The following is a 16,794-nucleotide window of genomic DNA, read 5'->3' as shown; positions in this document are numbered from 1 at the left end:
AGCTTTAAGTAAGACAAATATGTATATATTGTTTTGTCAACTTGACATCTCTTTTGTTACTATGCTTTGTTCCCACTTCTAGAAGCACTCAGCACTTTATTTAAAAAGACTTCTTCTCTGCCCTGTGTTCAAACTTGTCACATCTTCCAAAAACAATGAAGTTTCGCTGACAAGTGAACTTAGTCTAAATTATTGCACAGTCTCTGTGGATATATTGAGTAAACTCTTCCAGGGTAGGGGCTGAAAGCAGGACAGTATTTCACAAGGCCGTGAGGAAGGTGCCAGGTTTATGGCCTGACTCTTGAAAGAAGTGCAGACTGAAAGATCTGTTTTTCACTAAGCCTGAGCCGTGCCAATTTGAACTAATGTGTGTCATTTGGACTATAGATAAGAGGGACAATCGCACTGGCATGCCAGTATAAATACACTGATACTAGGTTGATGTTTATGCAGCTCCTAGTGGCAGGTTAGAATTGTTCTGTGAATCAAATAAACCTTGTTAATGGGATTAAAAAGAATAACTATAATGCTGCAAATATATAGGTTACAAAGATGGAAAAGTATGCTTTGCTTTTAATGTTGTCCACGCTAGAGTTAAACTTGTGCAAATTTTTGCTTTAAAATAAAATGGGTACTCCACCAAATGAATATCCTAGTCAATGTACACGCTGTGCTTTGGTGACAAGGTCAGCCAGTGTTTGTGCTAAGTCATGCCCAGTAAGAACTGGTAGGATCTGAGCCTAAAGCAGTAGGCTCAGTAATCTGTGTGGGTTTTGGAATGAACAGTATAGATGAGAGATATTCTTTATAAGATCTTCTGAAGAGTGGAAGAATGTTATTAGGAATAATGGAATGACAGTTAAAGCAAGGAAAGAAAATTGCAGACTGATGGAGGGAACTATTATCCAGCTGTGAGACCTGATGCATCCTGTGGAGCAGCTTCCAGAGGAAGGCAATGAAGATGTCATCACTAGAGACACTTACAGACACAAATAGGCTGAAAAACACATTATATAATTTACTGCAAATAGCATTAGTACAGCACTGGAATCGAGGCAGGATAACTAACCTCATGAAAAAATTACCATTTCTAACTTTTGTCTTTGAAGATAATGTTGTGACTTTGCTTATTCTTATTTTTCCTGAAGCAAATTAAACACCTGCTTTCTAAACAGTTTAACATATTTTACTTATTTTTTATGCAACTTGAATGACAGTCTCAATGGCTCAGATATTAACCTTTATCATTTGCTTCCCCTAGCACACCTGCAACTAGCTTCTGCTGGCATGCAGTAGAGAAGTTCCTAGCTGACATCCTCTGCTCCGCCAATCCCTGCCAGATGTAATATCAGCAACCTGGGCAGATGTTCCTGATCTGCTCTGTGTTGCAGTCTGCATATGTGGAAGATGTTAGGTTGCTTCCTCTCTTCTACTTCCTAATTTTTAAGCAGTCAGACTGTAGGGAAAACCTCTACTAAGGTTGGTCTGAAAGAGACAAAAGTGTCTTAGCCTTTTTCACCAGATGTATAATGTACAGATTTTGAATGTATATGCTTCATGAAACAACAAAATTTGCTTTGCCCATATACTAACCCATTCATATGTGTTATGGGAGCTCCAACCATGAAAGAAAGCATTAATTTCTCCTACTGGTGCAGACGAATAATAATTTTTCGAGTTCCTTTTAGAGCTATGGCGTCAGTCACTTCCAGTGAGACTTGATTTTTGAAATGGCAGCCTTGTTGAAAGTTTTATCATCTTGTTGGCATTGGTGTACATCTGTCAAGACTGGTTCAAATATTCTTGAGGGATGCTGATTTAGCATTTACCAGTGTTAAACAATGTAATTGAATTTATTGATTGTTAGAATTTTTTAAAGAAAACCATCTGCAATATACTTTTTCACCAAAAAGCTAATGGATGGCACTTTCGTACAATGCCAGCATGCAGCAGTACGTCAGAGCTACACACATGCAAGAAGGACAGCAAAACCTTTCTATGGACCAGGGTGTTCAGAACAAAATTGATACTTTAATATCTGGAAATGCTTCCTGTCAGTGATATCTGTGTCACTTAGGAATTTCCTTTTAAATGAAAAGGTTTATAGCCCCATCCCCTAGAATAATGTTTTCTGCACAAGTTGTAAGTACTGAAAAATCCCAGACTGTCTCAGAAAAGAAAATAATTTACATCCCCAGTTTCTTCAAGCTTTTTCATGCACCAGCCTCTTCAGTTTCTAGCTGCTCTGGGTAAGCCTCACACATATCACTTATATGATGCCTGTATTATTTCCGTAAACAATAAACAGCAGCTCAAGACAATAAAGTGAAACTCAAGTTGAATTTTAAAATTATGTAACAATTCAGCAAAGATTCTGGTTTATGGCATTTGAGTTAATGCTTGATGCTGTATAAACAAAAAGACATATTTATCAGATTTGAAGTAGTTTGTGGTTGGGGTATTATTTAAATAGGATTACTTCTTTATTAGATAATCCGCTGAAGTGAATTTCACCATATGCTAATATCTCTCGAGACACGTTTTGAGCTTTCTGCAGATCCTGCATGTTTTAAATGGTCTTGGAAAGTTCTGCATTTTCATGAGCAAAATAGCTTTGGGAGGAGATCAGCGTACTTAGTCATTTAGGAAACCAAGCATTTCCATTCAGGTGCCTAAGCATAGGCTTAGAAAATTAACTTTGCACAAGCAAACTTGGAGGATATTCAGATCATTTTTCAAACAGTCAAGTTTGCTGAGGTATTGTAAATATCAATAGGAAATGGATTCACAGTTATGCATAATTACAGTACCCTACTTCTCTTGCTTCTAGATTAAAACTGAGCTGCTACTGTAATAAGTAACCATATAATTCAGAAAGAAGAGAATTAAATTTACATAAAGTATAATAAAATTGAATAAATTTTCACTTTAGAGAGACAACACAGTTATTCATTGGTACTGTAACTGTTAAAATTAAGTTTCTAAGAAAACCAGAGGCACATCTGCTAAATGTGGAAAAGAAAATTACCAGGATGTATTGTAACTCTTCTGTTTCATAATTTTTCCATGTCACACACACCAACAAATGTTACTTAGGGAAGCATTTGAAACCCTATGTTTTCTTAATAAAGACTGCTGGAGAGCACTAAGCACACAATTTGATAAGAAAGGATTAAGATTAAATACATCCATATTTGTCCTACTTGGAGCCCTAGTTCATAATGACTACTTCTCATGCAACGCTTAGAAAATTTTATATAGTTCTAAGCACCACTTCGGAGAGCAGCATTGCCATTTCAAAAATCAAGTCTCACTGGAAGTGACTGACGCCATAGCTCTAAAAGGAACTCGAAAAATTATTATTCGTCTGCACCAGTAGGAGAAATTAATGCTTTCTTTCATGGTTGGAGCTCCCATAACACATCTGAATGGGTTAGCATATGGGCAAAGCAAATTTTGTTGTTTCATGAAGCATATACATTCAAAATCTGTACATTATACATCTGGTGAAAAAGGCTAAGACAATTTCGTCTATTTTTTCAACAGTTTATAGTCCCTTGTGCTCTGACGCAGCTGTAGTAACATTGTAGTAACCATGAATGTTCCAGGATGTTAATTTTTCTCTAAACTTTTGCATTTTTTAAAAGCAAATCTGATAAAAACATCCTCCTTTCCCAGGAAAAATGCATTCTCCGAGATATTTTTTCATTACTGTTGTCAAAGTGAGCTAGCAAGACTGAATGACTGTGTAGCTGGGCGTTTGGGTACTCTGTGTGAATGTGAGAGTGGGCTTCAGTCACTGCTCCAGTAAGTGTTTTTCTTACAGAATAGAAGATCTTTAACAGAAAGGTCTGAGTTTAGAAGAGAGTAACTTGCTGCAGGAATCATCCTAAAAGTTACACCAAGATTGTTTGTAAGCTTTCTTAACTTCAGAGCTTCTATAAACCACTGGCATCAGTTGATACATGTTTATTTTTATCTGTAAAAGCCTCTAGCTGCAAGCAATGGAGATAACCAAGAATGCTGTAGCTCAAAATTTACTGACAGTCACTGGTATGATACTGTGCAAAGAAATTTTGCTTTTAGATAATGCTGAGCTTTATGCCATTTAAAGATAAAATTCAAGATAGGTTTCAGATATAGGAAGTATGAGAACCTATATTTTATGCTGTACTGGCAGAATTCTTAAAAATTTGATGCTTTTAGTGAAAAATGTTCTTCTTTATAAAGTTAAGGAGCAGCAACTTGCAGTGAATGGAATATTACAGATCTTGGAATGCCTGAAGTAACAACTGTGACTGGTGCTTTTATTTTTTGAGGAGCTAATCTTGGGGATCTTCTCTCAGTTGCAACCAATTCTCTTGACAATTTGTGGTGTTGCCAGTCTCTACTCTGTACAGAGATGTGATTCTCTACTTGTCTGAGGTGCATGCTATCCCAAACAATACAAACAAGGCATGAAGTTGATCTTATTCCTGTACACTGAGACTGCTGGAGGTTAGCCAGCTGAAGATGTAATGTACTTCTTTGAGGAGTCGTGGGACTTAGTTGGAGATTCTTCACAGTGGGAAACATTTGAGGAGCACTTCAGATTTCACTTGCTTGGGTTCTGAAGTCTACTTGGGACCTATATGGTCATATTCTAAAACAGTTTAAATTCAGTTCTTCCTTGGTGAAAAAATGGCTTGTTGGGTGGTGAGACATAAGTAAAGCTGCTGAAGAATGAGAATTAAAAACTGAAAGATGGAAACTGTTCTCCCTCATTAATGCTTTCACATTTACTGTTGAAAAAAATTAATAGAGCTTTCAAGCTCCTATTAGAAAATTCCCATGTTTGAAAATTCCTCATGTACAAATTTAATGCCACATTATTTTCCCTGCTCCCTCTAATGCAGGTTTTGCAGTAGAAAAGCAGGTACAAACGGTGACATAGAGCTGAGAACCACCAGTTTTGCTGGAGAGACAAGGTACCACAGTGAAGCATCTTCACATTTGCCCCTTCACATCACCATGTATGAGGGGCAAAGTGACAGCTATGGAGTTGTTCAGGAGCTGTTCCCAGAGGGATTGGAAGAAGCTTCCCCTTCCTATCAAACAGGACACAGCTGTGCTTAGTCACCTTCTGGGGCCACCTGGTGCTGCACAGGATTTGGACACATTTACTGGGTTCAGCAGTTACCACATGGACATTGAAGGAAACGTCCTCTAACCCCTTTTGAAGACTTGAAGGAGGGAGTGCCCTTAGGCTTTCCCACATCTGTAAACAACCTTCTTGTGTCAATAGCTTTCACAGCCCCCAAGAGAGACACAAGAATGGTTCAGCAGTCATAAACTGCCTGAAACGTCGAATGTCTAGACTTGGCTGTTGAGAAAGTATCTTTAGGCTTTCCTTTTATTCCCTCTCATGTGCCCCCAGTTGGTATCCTTCAAAGGATATTAAACTAAATACAGCAAGTGTCTGGAGATTTCGTATGGTCATTTTGCTGACACAGTAGCAGGCACATTAGATATATATCTGTACACATTGTCCAGTGTATAATCTTTCTGGGGTTACATTACTGTTCTTTGTTGAAGTCTAGAGCTTTTAGTCTTGGACAGGTGCCCCACCCCCATTCAGTAAGAGCAACGCAGAGTGATAGAAATGGGTCACAGCATGGTCCCTAACTCAAAGAGTGAATCATTCAGTTACAGGATAGAGATGCCACCAGGTTAAAAAGAGGGAGGAAAGTGCAAAACGCTGTTTATCTACCACGCAAGCAAAAGACACTAAGGCTACAGTAACAGCCGTAAGCAGTAGGAGTACTTGCCTGCCCACTTGATCATTATCTTTGTAGTCTTTAATGGTACGAAGGGCTTTCAAAGGATGATGTGTAAGCTACTGTTACCGGTGTTTGGGGCTGTTTCATGAGGACAAGTAAAAGGAGAAGACAAAAAGGTAATTTTGCTTTGCTGGTTAAGAATCCTAATAATCTGCAAGGTGTTACCTTTGAGATTATTGCTTGTGTTCTGCCAAGAAGGAGTGAACTAACACAGTGTACATCTTTCACTGTTGCACGTTTACAACTGTAAGAAACATGCAAAGTATAAATTTAGGTGGAAAATGACCTCTGCCTCTTGACAGCCTAAGAGGGTTGGTTTCCTATGGTCACTGAGTGAAGAGATCTGCTGGCAGAGCTGACACCTTTGTATGACCTACTGACTTCCTGAAATTGTTTACTCTAAGTTATCTGATTTTTTAGCCAGAGGGAATTACCAGAGGAAAAAAAAAGCCGGTAGCATATCAAAAGCAGCTGCACAAGTGGATGGATAAAGCTAAGCTAGTAGGGAATGTGGCCACCTGAGGAATGACTCCTTCAGAAGCAGATTAGAACTTCTGCCCTGAGTGGCAGTTTGTGGCTCTGTGTTCCAGGTGAAGGCACTTCGGTGCTTCGGGGCAACACAGTTTGGCCTGTGAATTCTTTATGGTGTGTGGCTTGCTCCCTTCTGATGATATGCTGTTATTAGGGATGTAAACAGGTGAGATTTATACTGCTGAATCTAGCCTGTTTCTCCCTCTACTTTGTATGTGTGCAGTCTTAAAATATATTACAGCTTTTCCTGATACTGAGTTATTATCTCCTGTTTGGAGGAGGAATGCTTCATATCCTTTTGCTCCTTTGCTTTTTCACTGTGCTGGCTTGCTGAACTGAGTTTCATCTCCAAGTCTATCAGTGCTGGTAATACAGAGTTCTACAAGTCGCCCTAGGTGCTCCTGTCATAAGACGTTTTCACATTTTTTAAGACCCTCCCTGCTAACTATAGAGTGGATAAAGGCATCAAGAAATTTTAATTTGATGATAAATTCTTGTGGTCACACGTGCAACTTTGTTAATACATACAAACAGACTTTTTTCCTTTGGGGCACCATGAATGGTGTCTGACATTTCAGGGCTATCAGGACTTCCTTGTCTGTCTAGTTACACTGTTCTTTAGGGTGACATCTATTTCTGTATCTGTCTGATCTTTATATTGCTTTCCTGTCTCAAGCATATTAATAAGGCTTAATAAGAACTCTTTCTACAGTTGGTTGTTTTCCTTTACTCCATGGAATCCTTTACACATATTTCTAGTCTAGTTTCAGTCTGATTTTACTGTTAAAAGGACATTGGAAAAAAAATCTTTCCAGTTCTGGGAACAACTTACCAGTCCACCTATGGCTCATTTTTCTTTTCCAATAACAATAAGGCATATTTTGCATTTACAGGGGTTCAGAAGTTTATGAAGGAACTTTTTGGGCCCTTTGTTTTGCTATGAAAATCTGTGGACAGGTTAAGAAATGTAAAACAATTACATGCCTACAGAACCTAGCCCATAGAAGCATCTGATAAGTTTTCAGTGTTAATAGGCTTAAATTAGTTTACTCACCTGTGCAGTCTTAGTTACTTTCACATGTGCCAGTTACTATGTAGAAAACATTTTTGCTCTTGCTCCCTAGTAAGTGTTTGAATGTGCACTCCCCTCCTCTCGTTGGGGTTGTTAACCAGAAAGATTTGCAGGCTTGTCCTTTGTTCTGACTTCAGAATAGCCACAGGTACTCCTAGTCCAGTGCAATGTTGGGAAAATCTTCTTCCAGCATGAGAGTAGAGCTGATTTACTCATTTGCTCAGTGACAAAGATTCAGTGAAAAAGGGCTAGTTGTGAAAATTCTTTTTGCCTTTTTCCCCTCTCTCAATGTGATGACAATAATATGTATGTAAGAAGTCTGACTAGGAGAGGACTGTTTTGTTCTGTAAATTGATAGATTTTTCCATAGGTAGAGCATACATTCAAATAGGGTGCAGAAGTCATCACTATCAATCAGTTTTAGAGAAATTGTATTATGTTTTCTGTCCACTTTTTGAAAGAAAAATGCGTGTTTCACACTATCTGCTGTCATGTTCAGCAATTGCAACTAAGTAATAGTGGATGGGACATAAAAGCCCCATACTCAGTTTCTTTGTCTTAAGCCTTGTCTTGAGTTTGAGCTCAGTGGTGCCTCTTCTTTGGAAGAAAATAAATAAATGCTACTTCCTTCAGAACCTTCAGTTCAGTGTTTTTTTCTTTAATGAGGGGGTGTGTAGTCTACATACGCAATAATATTAGCTTTTCCACTTACCTCAAATGGAAGAATAAGGCTTTACATACCTTTTTCCTAAATTCTCTACCTGGATCTATGTTAATTTTTTTTCCATGCTTCTGTATTTCCTGTAGCTGGCAGCTTTCTTTTCTTGTGCATTTGTAGTAGCATGTAGTGTAATCAAGCCTCTTACTTTTCCCTTGTAGCATTGTAGTCCTAAAACAACTGGAGTTCATTTTACTGTAGAAAAAACAATTATATTGGCTGTTCTGGTATTTTACTAATACATGTTCATCATTGGTTGCTGTATTTTCATCAAGGTTCATGGCTAAAAATCATTATACTGCCTTTTCCTTTTCTTTCTTTTTAATGAATTTAAACTTTTTGTTGTTGCATCTGCCTAACAGTAGCAGACTTCATTGCAAAAGTTCTGGTTTTAAAAGATAACCAGCTCTTTCAGTCACTTCGAGACCTGGTTTTAAATTAAATTAGGCTGACCAAACCTTTATCTCACTGATATAAAAATGGACTGCTGTCTTTGATGCCAGTTTCTAAAGGAACTTGAGACCTCGCAAGATGTAAAGAGTGCCATCTGCAAAGAATTACACTGTCAGGAGTGTCAACTGAAAAGAAAAGATGGTTCTCCAGAAAAAGTTTATATGGTTCTACTTGATCTGAGGATGCTATAACAGATAATGTAGTCTTTGATTCCTGCACTGATTGATCAGTATTTAGCATGAATTCATGCACATGCTATAAATGCATCTGTCATTTGCAACCTGAAGAAAAATATGCAAACAGGAAGATTTGTGACACTTTAAAGACTTTGAGCACTCAGTTAAAGCAAAGCAATGAAGAAGCCTTTTTTCTTCTGATTCCTTTATTTTGATTGAAATAATAAATGCATATACTATTTCTTCTCTTTTATTCACATTTCTTTCCTGCACTAACGGTTTGTCCTTTTTAAAGCTACGGTATAGTTGACTTTTTCCTTATTGTCATTCTGCTCTTAAGAGGCACATAGAAGTGACTTACTTTCTGCCTATTGCTGCCGCTAGTTGATGACTCACCTGCTCATCCCACCATTAGTGGTCTTCTATGCACTGAAGTTGAACAGTAGGTTCCATGTAGCCTCCTGTTTAGACAGAGACAGGTACAGTGCTATTCTTTAGGCACAAATGTTCCTGGCCTGTTTGGCAACAGCCTTCTGATGTTTTCCCTAATCAATTGTTACAAAAGAAAAGGAACCACCCACTGAGAGATCCTAAAGGACATCTTCCCAGCCAGAACATTGAAAAGCTTCTGGAAGCCTTTTACTCCTAAACAGGTGTAGTGCCTCTGTCACTCAAGTCTTTGATATGTGATGTTTCTAAATATGAGAAAAGGGAAATTTCCATCATTAGGTTAAACCTGAAAATGCCTTTGTATATCAGGCATGTCATCAATATGTGTTACCTCCAATTTGAGTTTTAGCGCATCTTTTTCGGCTCTCCTGTTCAGAGCCTTTGTCATTGAATCTAAACATTGACATAGAGCATTCTGTCAGCATTCAGAAATACCCATCCTCATCTGGCTCACAGCAGCTCTTGTGATCTGCACTGCAAGTTCACACAGTATTTGGATAAAAAATCATGTTGTTTTTAACATTATATTTAACAGTAACTGGAGGTGTTGCTTGTTTCTATTTAGATGAGAGTCCTTACACAAAATCTGCAAACCAGGCAAAGGCACCTGATGGAGCACTGTCTGTGAGGAGACAGAGTATTCCAGGTAAGACTTGCTTTGCTTTTTGTAACACCTAAATTGTTTTTGAACAGCAAGGTAATCAAAATTCAACTAGTTATAAAAAGCAAATATATTACAGTTGCTACCAAGCAACTCTATAAGGAAGGTTCCATGGGAACTGTAAGGAGTTCCCACAGTTAGGTTGCCTCAAGCTTTTGCTGTAAAGAACATCGCCATATCTCTGTCTTTTGAGGCAGATTTGGGATGCTGAGCACAACAACCTTTTCATCAGAGGCTCACATATTTTCAGGCCCTCTGGATTCTGTTCTTTCATACCTGGTTTTGATAATAGAGGGAGATTGGCTCACGTTTTCCACTACCGATCAGCCAGGCTCAGAAGTTTAACAGAAAAATGCTCTGTCAGAGTTCTTGTCTTCGTGTGATTTTCTGCCACACGTAAAATCACTTGTCCATCCTCGTCTTTTGTGTCATCGCATCACACAAAGCTGGACCATTAGCTCAGTGGTTAGTTAAAATAAGTGATCTTTGAACCTGTGTCTCTTTTAATTACTTCAGTCACGTCTGATATATGTTCAAGTTTGACATACATATTATGCAGCAATCTAAAGGGTTTTCCACCTCAAGTAATATTTTAGAGACCTTGTAATGAAAACAAATGAACGCTGACAAAGGTTGCACTCAGGTGGAATTACTGATGTCGCCATTCTCACCTCAAGCACAGTAACCTCTGACTTGAAGGGAAGATGCATTGCAATAGAAATCAGAAGCTGTAAGGTCATGTCACCCACTTTCTAATGACTAATGTTAATATTACTGTGCTTCATGGCCTTATTACTGAACAAAGACACACAGCCCACAGAGTCTGTGCATGGGGGATGGAGATCAGACCTTTACCCTGCTAGGCTCAGATCTCATCCCAACAGCTAATAGTGAGCAGCCAAAGGACATCTTGTGGATGCTTTGTGTGCATGTTTCTATGTGTGAGAGAGAGCAAGCCGGCTTATTTACTGTTGCTTATAGTGAACATTTTATTCATTCTTGAAAATATCCTAGTGATTTAAAAATTGTTATTTTTATGGTAGAATCATGAAGATCATAACCATTGTGAAAAGACATGACTACAGTATCCAGTGTGCAGTTATTCTTATAAGAAAATACTTAATTATACAAACATCAACCAGATATTTTTTTAACCAAGTCAATACAAATCAATATTCATTGTTCTTCAGAGTGAATGAAAACCTCTATAGGGTACCTTTTCAGGTAATGCTGTAGCTTATAGGTCAATAATATTTATGGCCTTGGAAGTATTCAACCTTTTGTTTTTTTGGCTGTGATCTTAGTTATAATTTATGGTGTGGTTATTGTATTTATAAAACACTTAAGGTCTGAGAACAGACTGAAGTTCGTGGTTTCACATGATATTTTTAGAACTCCTGATGGTTTTCACTTGTGTACTTTAAAGAGAAGGTTTGATGGAATTGTACTGGTACAGTTTTTCTTTAGAGTATTTGATAAGATTAGGAATTTGTAGTGTTGAGTAATAGTCATCATGACTAATGACCATTTATTTTGATTTTTTTACAATTTTGCTGCACATTCTGGAGTTTTTGAGATCATTGCAGATAAATTTTTACTGTGTGCTCTGCATAAGTTGCAGTTTATTCAGGGAGATAATGCTCACAAGTGTTTGGTGAGATGTGCTTTGCTTTATTTCAGGTGTTCTGAAAACAGCTGATCTAAGCTTATGTATGTTCTTCAGCTTTTAATATAGTGATGACATTTATCTGAGTGCCTTGTTCCATCTCTAGACTGTAGAAGCACCAAAGGATAAATGAGGTTAAACTGGTTGGATATTAAAAAAAATGATAAAACTTCTTCATGCCATAACAAATTCCCATTGTAGCACAATAGATGTTGCGGGTTTAGATTAAAAAATGGTTTTGCAAAACTAAGTACTGTTTTGGGAATTAACTTGAACATATAGGACTTGACTGAAGTTTCTGAAAATAGCCTGTAAATATTTATATCGCTTGGACACTGAAAAAATTTGATACCATGTTTTATATGTGAGATAACACTGTGTAAATAGCTTCTATTCTTGCTTGTGTGTGAGCATTTTATTCTCATTATGGATGCAGAAGCATCCCAGCTAGCCAGCTTGGTTTGACAATAGGAGGTGCACTATTAAATAGTACCATTAATTAGGACAAGACCAGAAGCAGTACAGCCATTTTTTCTTGGGAGCAGGATCACTTGTGATGCTATGTAGGTCAGCTCCAAATAGCTTTTGAATTGGAAGGTGTGATGCAATGAACCCAGTAAATTCTACTGGACCTGGGTGGGAACATGTCAGCTGGAGTTACTGTCAGTAATCCTTACATGGAGATCTTATCCTGTATGGAAAGCATTCATTTCTGTCCCCCCAGATGGTATGCCTGATAACACATTCCATTCCTGAACTGCTGTTTTTTCAAGCTTGAAGCATGGGAGTACCTTTGACAGTACAGCTGTCTATTCCACTTGATGCTCTGTCATTCCTAAGACATGGACAGCAGATGTTCTATTCCCAAGGAATGCTCTGCCTATTGAATTAGCCAAGAGAAAACTTATGAGTTTTAGCAAGGTAATTGATCGTATGCAGAGTTTTGCACAGGTTTGAATAGTCTGTGAAAAAATTATTAGTGAAAATATACAGGATATGTGATGTAAATCTTCCAGCTTGGTAATGGGATTGTGGCATTTCTCTGTGTCTGGTGAAAGTTCCTTCTCATGACATTTGAATTCACTTAAAAGGATTTTACTGCTCCATCCTTTTGACGGCTATCAAAAAGGGGAGCTTTCGTTGCTGTGAGACCTGAAACTACTATACTAGCTGCAAACCCCAAGAGGTGGGTTTTATCCTTCCATGTGAAACTGTATTGAAAGAGCAGTATTGATGAGCACTGACCGAGTGCACAGAGAAGTAATGTAATTCTGTAGAGGTTACATGGAGCTCAGGCTTGGTTTATTTTACAGGAAAAAATGTTGAAATAATCATTTTATAATTAAAGTCAAATGAGCACATACTGTGAGATCAGTGCACTGAGTTTAATTCCTTTCATCCCCAGAAGGAAGGAATGGATTAAGCATCTCCCTGGAGCAGAACTTGCTTATTCGAGATGCAGAATGCATTATTCATGTGATGAGACTACATGTCATATTTACCATGTCTTCACATGGTACAAAATCAACAAGCAACAGATCCTTTCAAAGGGATTTTGAGAATTGCTGAAATTATAGTTAATTCAAATTATATGAATTAATATAATGCAGTTTGAAACTTGGACTTTATTTTGCATATGTGTAGGTGTTTAGTTACAGTTATATATACATGATTGTTTGAAACATTACTTAGCTTCACAGTCAGAATTTTTTAACTTAAAAGTGAGGCTTGAGGTAATGCTAGCATGACAAGCAGCCTGCAAAGTCAGAAACAAACAGATTTTCCCCTCTAAACATTTAAATTTAGACTGTCAACCAGAATATAATGAAACCTTATTGCTACCCTGTCCTTTCAGAAGCCAAGGGAACAAGTATGTTGTGCCCCATTGAAGAAACCATCACTGCAGGACTGGTGTGAAGGCACATCAATAAAAACAAGGCACATAAATAAGAACAATTTCAGAATTCATGGTTAAGACCCTTCCCTCAAAATCACAGATACAATTAAAAACAACTGTAATTTAAAAATAAGGTATTTGATAGCCAGCCTCTTGAAGCCCTAGGTTTAGATGGCTGTAGTTCCCACTGAGTTCCTGGACTGAGGTCTCCTGATTGGCCAAAGGTCCAAGCAGTGCCCAAGTGTTAGGTCAGTAGCAGCTGAGTCAAAGGTGTCATTCTTGGGATTTCTTATTCCTGCAGGAGCTTTAAAAAGGACATCAAATATTCATTGTGGCACTGACACAATATCAAGAGCTGATGGCACTGTTCAAGAGGCACTTCGAAGTCAAGGAGACTTTAACATTTACTTCAAGATAAGCATGTTCCTGTGCTGTCCTGCATATGGACAGACTGAATAGCTATTTCCATGCTTTCCAAACTAAAATCCAGTGCCCTCTTATCTGTTTTAACAACGTGAGTAAATCAGTCAACAGTAATGCTGTGCAAACTGTTCACTTTATTCATCTGTTTGTTTGTTTTCAATTCACTTACGGAAAACTGGGGGCATGGAGGGGAAAGAAATGACCTGACATAAGAATAAAAATAATTCCTTTGTGAAGTGAAAATAAGACACTATAAATTTAAGACTGATTAAAATATTTCATAGAATCTGCAACAAAAGTTTCATTTTGGTTTTAGTCCATATTTTTTATAGAGTCTTAAAAGTTTCCATAATTTAAAAAAATAGTAAAAAACACTACAGTATTTTTAAGATTAAATATTTCAGCTTCTCAGTGTATGATTTTTGTTTTGTGTTTTGGGAAAAGTGGATTTAAGCCAAATCTAGTTGACATTAAATTTAAAAATTTTAAAAATCCGTACTTCTTCAGTGTCTACTGACCTCAACATGCAGTATAGCAGACTTCTGGACATGTTAAGTCTTGTTGCCTGAGGTAGTCAAGGGCTCAGAAAAACTGTAATGTGAACTATGCACTGGGACAGCTATTTGAATCATCTGTGAATTCAGAGATTTTGTTTAGCTAGGAGGATTGCAGTTGTGAGCTGTCTCTGTCCTAAGTAAATTCTTGTTCAAGGAACTGCCACCAAATAACAGACACAGTGGAAATACTTCATCAGTTGGAGGAATTGTTCTCTGGGACAGAAGAATAACCCAGCTGCCTGCCTTTTGCCCTGCTCAACATACCTAGCAGAAGACCCTTGAAGTCTTGTCCTCATCACGTTGAGCAATTCACTGTTATTTTGCCTCCCATGTAACCCTTGTGCTCCAGCTGTGCCTGCCTCTGGGACACACAGGAGCCTTCCCAAGTCTCATTCCAACTACCTTCTACTCCGTGGTGATAACTGAACAGGCAAATTATCTACATTTATGGTGAGTACATGCCAGCCTTTGCAGAGACAAGCAGGAGAGACCAAACCCAGATGTTATAAATCATTCTTTTGACATTTTGTCCACCAATGGGAGCACCTTTTTCTCTCCAACCAATTTGTTTATTATTATTTGTCATTTGCAAGTTCTGTACGCAGCTGCAGGGATGTACTAACAGGTCAGTTGTTAAAATAGGTCAGTGTACTCTGAAGGAAAATTGTCAAGACTTTGAAGTCTGAAATTAAAGTGACTGGATTTTTTAGTTCCTTTGTACATGTGTAAATACTGCACTTTCTTTCCACACTACCTGATTCTTTGAAGCATGCTATAATACAGGTTTTGTATTTCAGCACAGTGTTTGATCTCAAAAACAGGGGTAGCCATCAAACTGGAGGGAAAACAGAGTGAATGTACAGCCCTGAGCACATCCTCTGCAGTGGCTCAAGATCTGGAATTGCTGTTAGTAGCTGTTTTGCAGCCTTGTTTGGGGGAAGCTTGGTAACAGGATTTTAATGCAAAAATAAAATGTTAAACAAACATAATTTTAGGGTAGGCTGAATTTTGAACTGCTTAGCTAGAAGGGAGCACATGCAAATCAAAGAAGCTTAAAATGCCTTGAAAAGATAATATTTACAGAGCTGATACTAAAAAAGTAATTACTGTATGATGTAGTGTCCCCAGTAATTGCTTAGGACACAAAATATTCCTAGGAGAAGTTATGAAATACTAAATTATTGTAATAAAACCAATAATTAACATCCTGGGAATTTTCAGGCTCTGAAATATTTAAATACACAATGTAAATGTCATTACAAAGCAGTAAGACAGTTTTCATCTGATCCTTGGCTCTGAACACATAGAGGAGCTGTTTACAAAAATACAGAGGTATGCCTTTTTTCCTCCTCCCTGACCCACAGCCTGCTGTGCAGCAAATGTTCATATTCTGTCTTAGACTGCACCAAATCTGGCTTTCCTGAGGGGTTTGCCTACTGCCCACAACTAATGAACTCATATGTAGGTCAGCTGGAAGCTGAAGAATTTTAAAGACCCGTCCTCTTTCTTCACTATGATTCTTGGGGTTTTGTAACATCTAGAAATGTCTGTTTAATCCTGAAAATAAAAATATATTACTATCAGAAAGCAAGCAGAGGTTGAGATGAAATAAGAAAATAATTTGGTTTATATATATATGTATATATATATATAGATAAAAATACAAAAAATCCAGAACCTAGATTAAAGATCAAAGGGAGAACATGTGATCCAGTTATGATGCCATTGAGTTGCCAATATAGAATTATATTAGCTGAATTTAAGATTGTGTGTGTTGTGCCACAATTTAAATGAGGAAAAGCAGTGTACTGCATAGTGTAATAGTAGAATAGATGGAGTGCATTAATTTTCTGTTGCAAGATAATCTTGGAAATAAGAGAGAAATATAGAAAATAATACAGAGTGATAAAAGGGTTTAAAAAAAATCCACATTGATTGGAAAAAAAAAATGAAGTGATCCTGGGATCTAAGTTCCATTAAATGGCACTGCTGACGGGGGAAGACAGCTCCCAGGTTATTCCTGTAGCTCAGCTATAACATCTGAGCCAGGCTCCCAGTGACTGACAGATGTGACAGACGGGTGATCCATCCCTGTGGGTATGTGTTTACCTGTGTGCAAACACAGCTCCAGAGCCAGTTTTGTTTTCCTTGGTGATTAATATGGCATTGCCAAGACAGTGGGTGTTCAAAAGCAGCTGTTCTCATGCCACAGTTAACTTAGTCCAATTCCTTCAGGCTCCTGTGCCAAGTAAAAACACAGGAGATTTAAATGATCCCATTATTTTTTTACAAGAGTGCTCCTAATATCAGCTGGCCAATTTGCATCTATTGCTACAGGGCAGCCACCTTCTCAAGCAATGATTCCTGACTT

The 16,794-nt window shown here is 37.8% G+C and overlaps 1 protein-coding gene across 8 annotated transcripts in view; it reads left to right on the top strand.

Moving 5' to 3' along the window:
* Window positions 1-16,794, top strand: part of GRIP1 (glutamate receptor interacting protein 1) — a 314,298-nt gene that overhangs the window by 201,120 nt on the left and 96,384 nt on the right. For all 8 annotated transcript variants that reach the window (XM_085044549.1, XM_085044560.1, XM_085044552.1 and 5 more), the window contains exon 2: window positions 9,785-9,865. In XM_085044549.1, coding sequence (XP_084900675.1) covers window positions 9,785-9,865 — 81 coding nt within the window. The remainder of the gene's footprint in view (window positions 1-9,784; window positions 9,866-16,794) is intronic.

The sequence above is a fragment of the Lichenostomus cassidix genome, chromosome 1Aa (assembly GCF_008360975.1).
Source record: "Lichenostomus cassidix isolate B80296 chromosome 1Aa, HeHo_3.0, whole genome shotgun sequence".
Lineage (NCBI taxonomy): Eukaryota > Metazoa > Chordata > Aves > Passeriformes > Meliphagidae > Lichenostomus > Lichenostomus cassidix.
The sequence above is the reverse complement of the archived record's forward strand: the minus strand, read 5'-3'. Positions and strand labels throughout refer to the sequence as shown.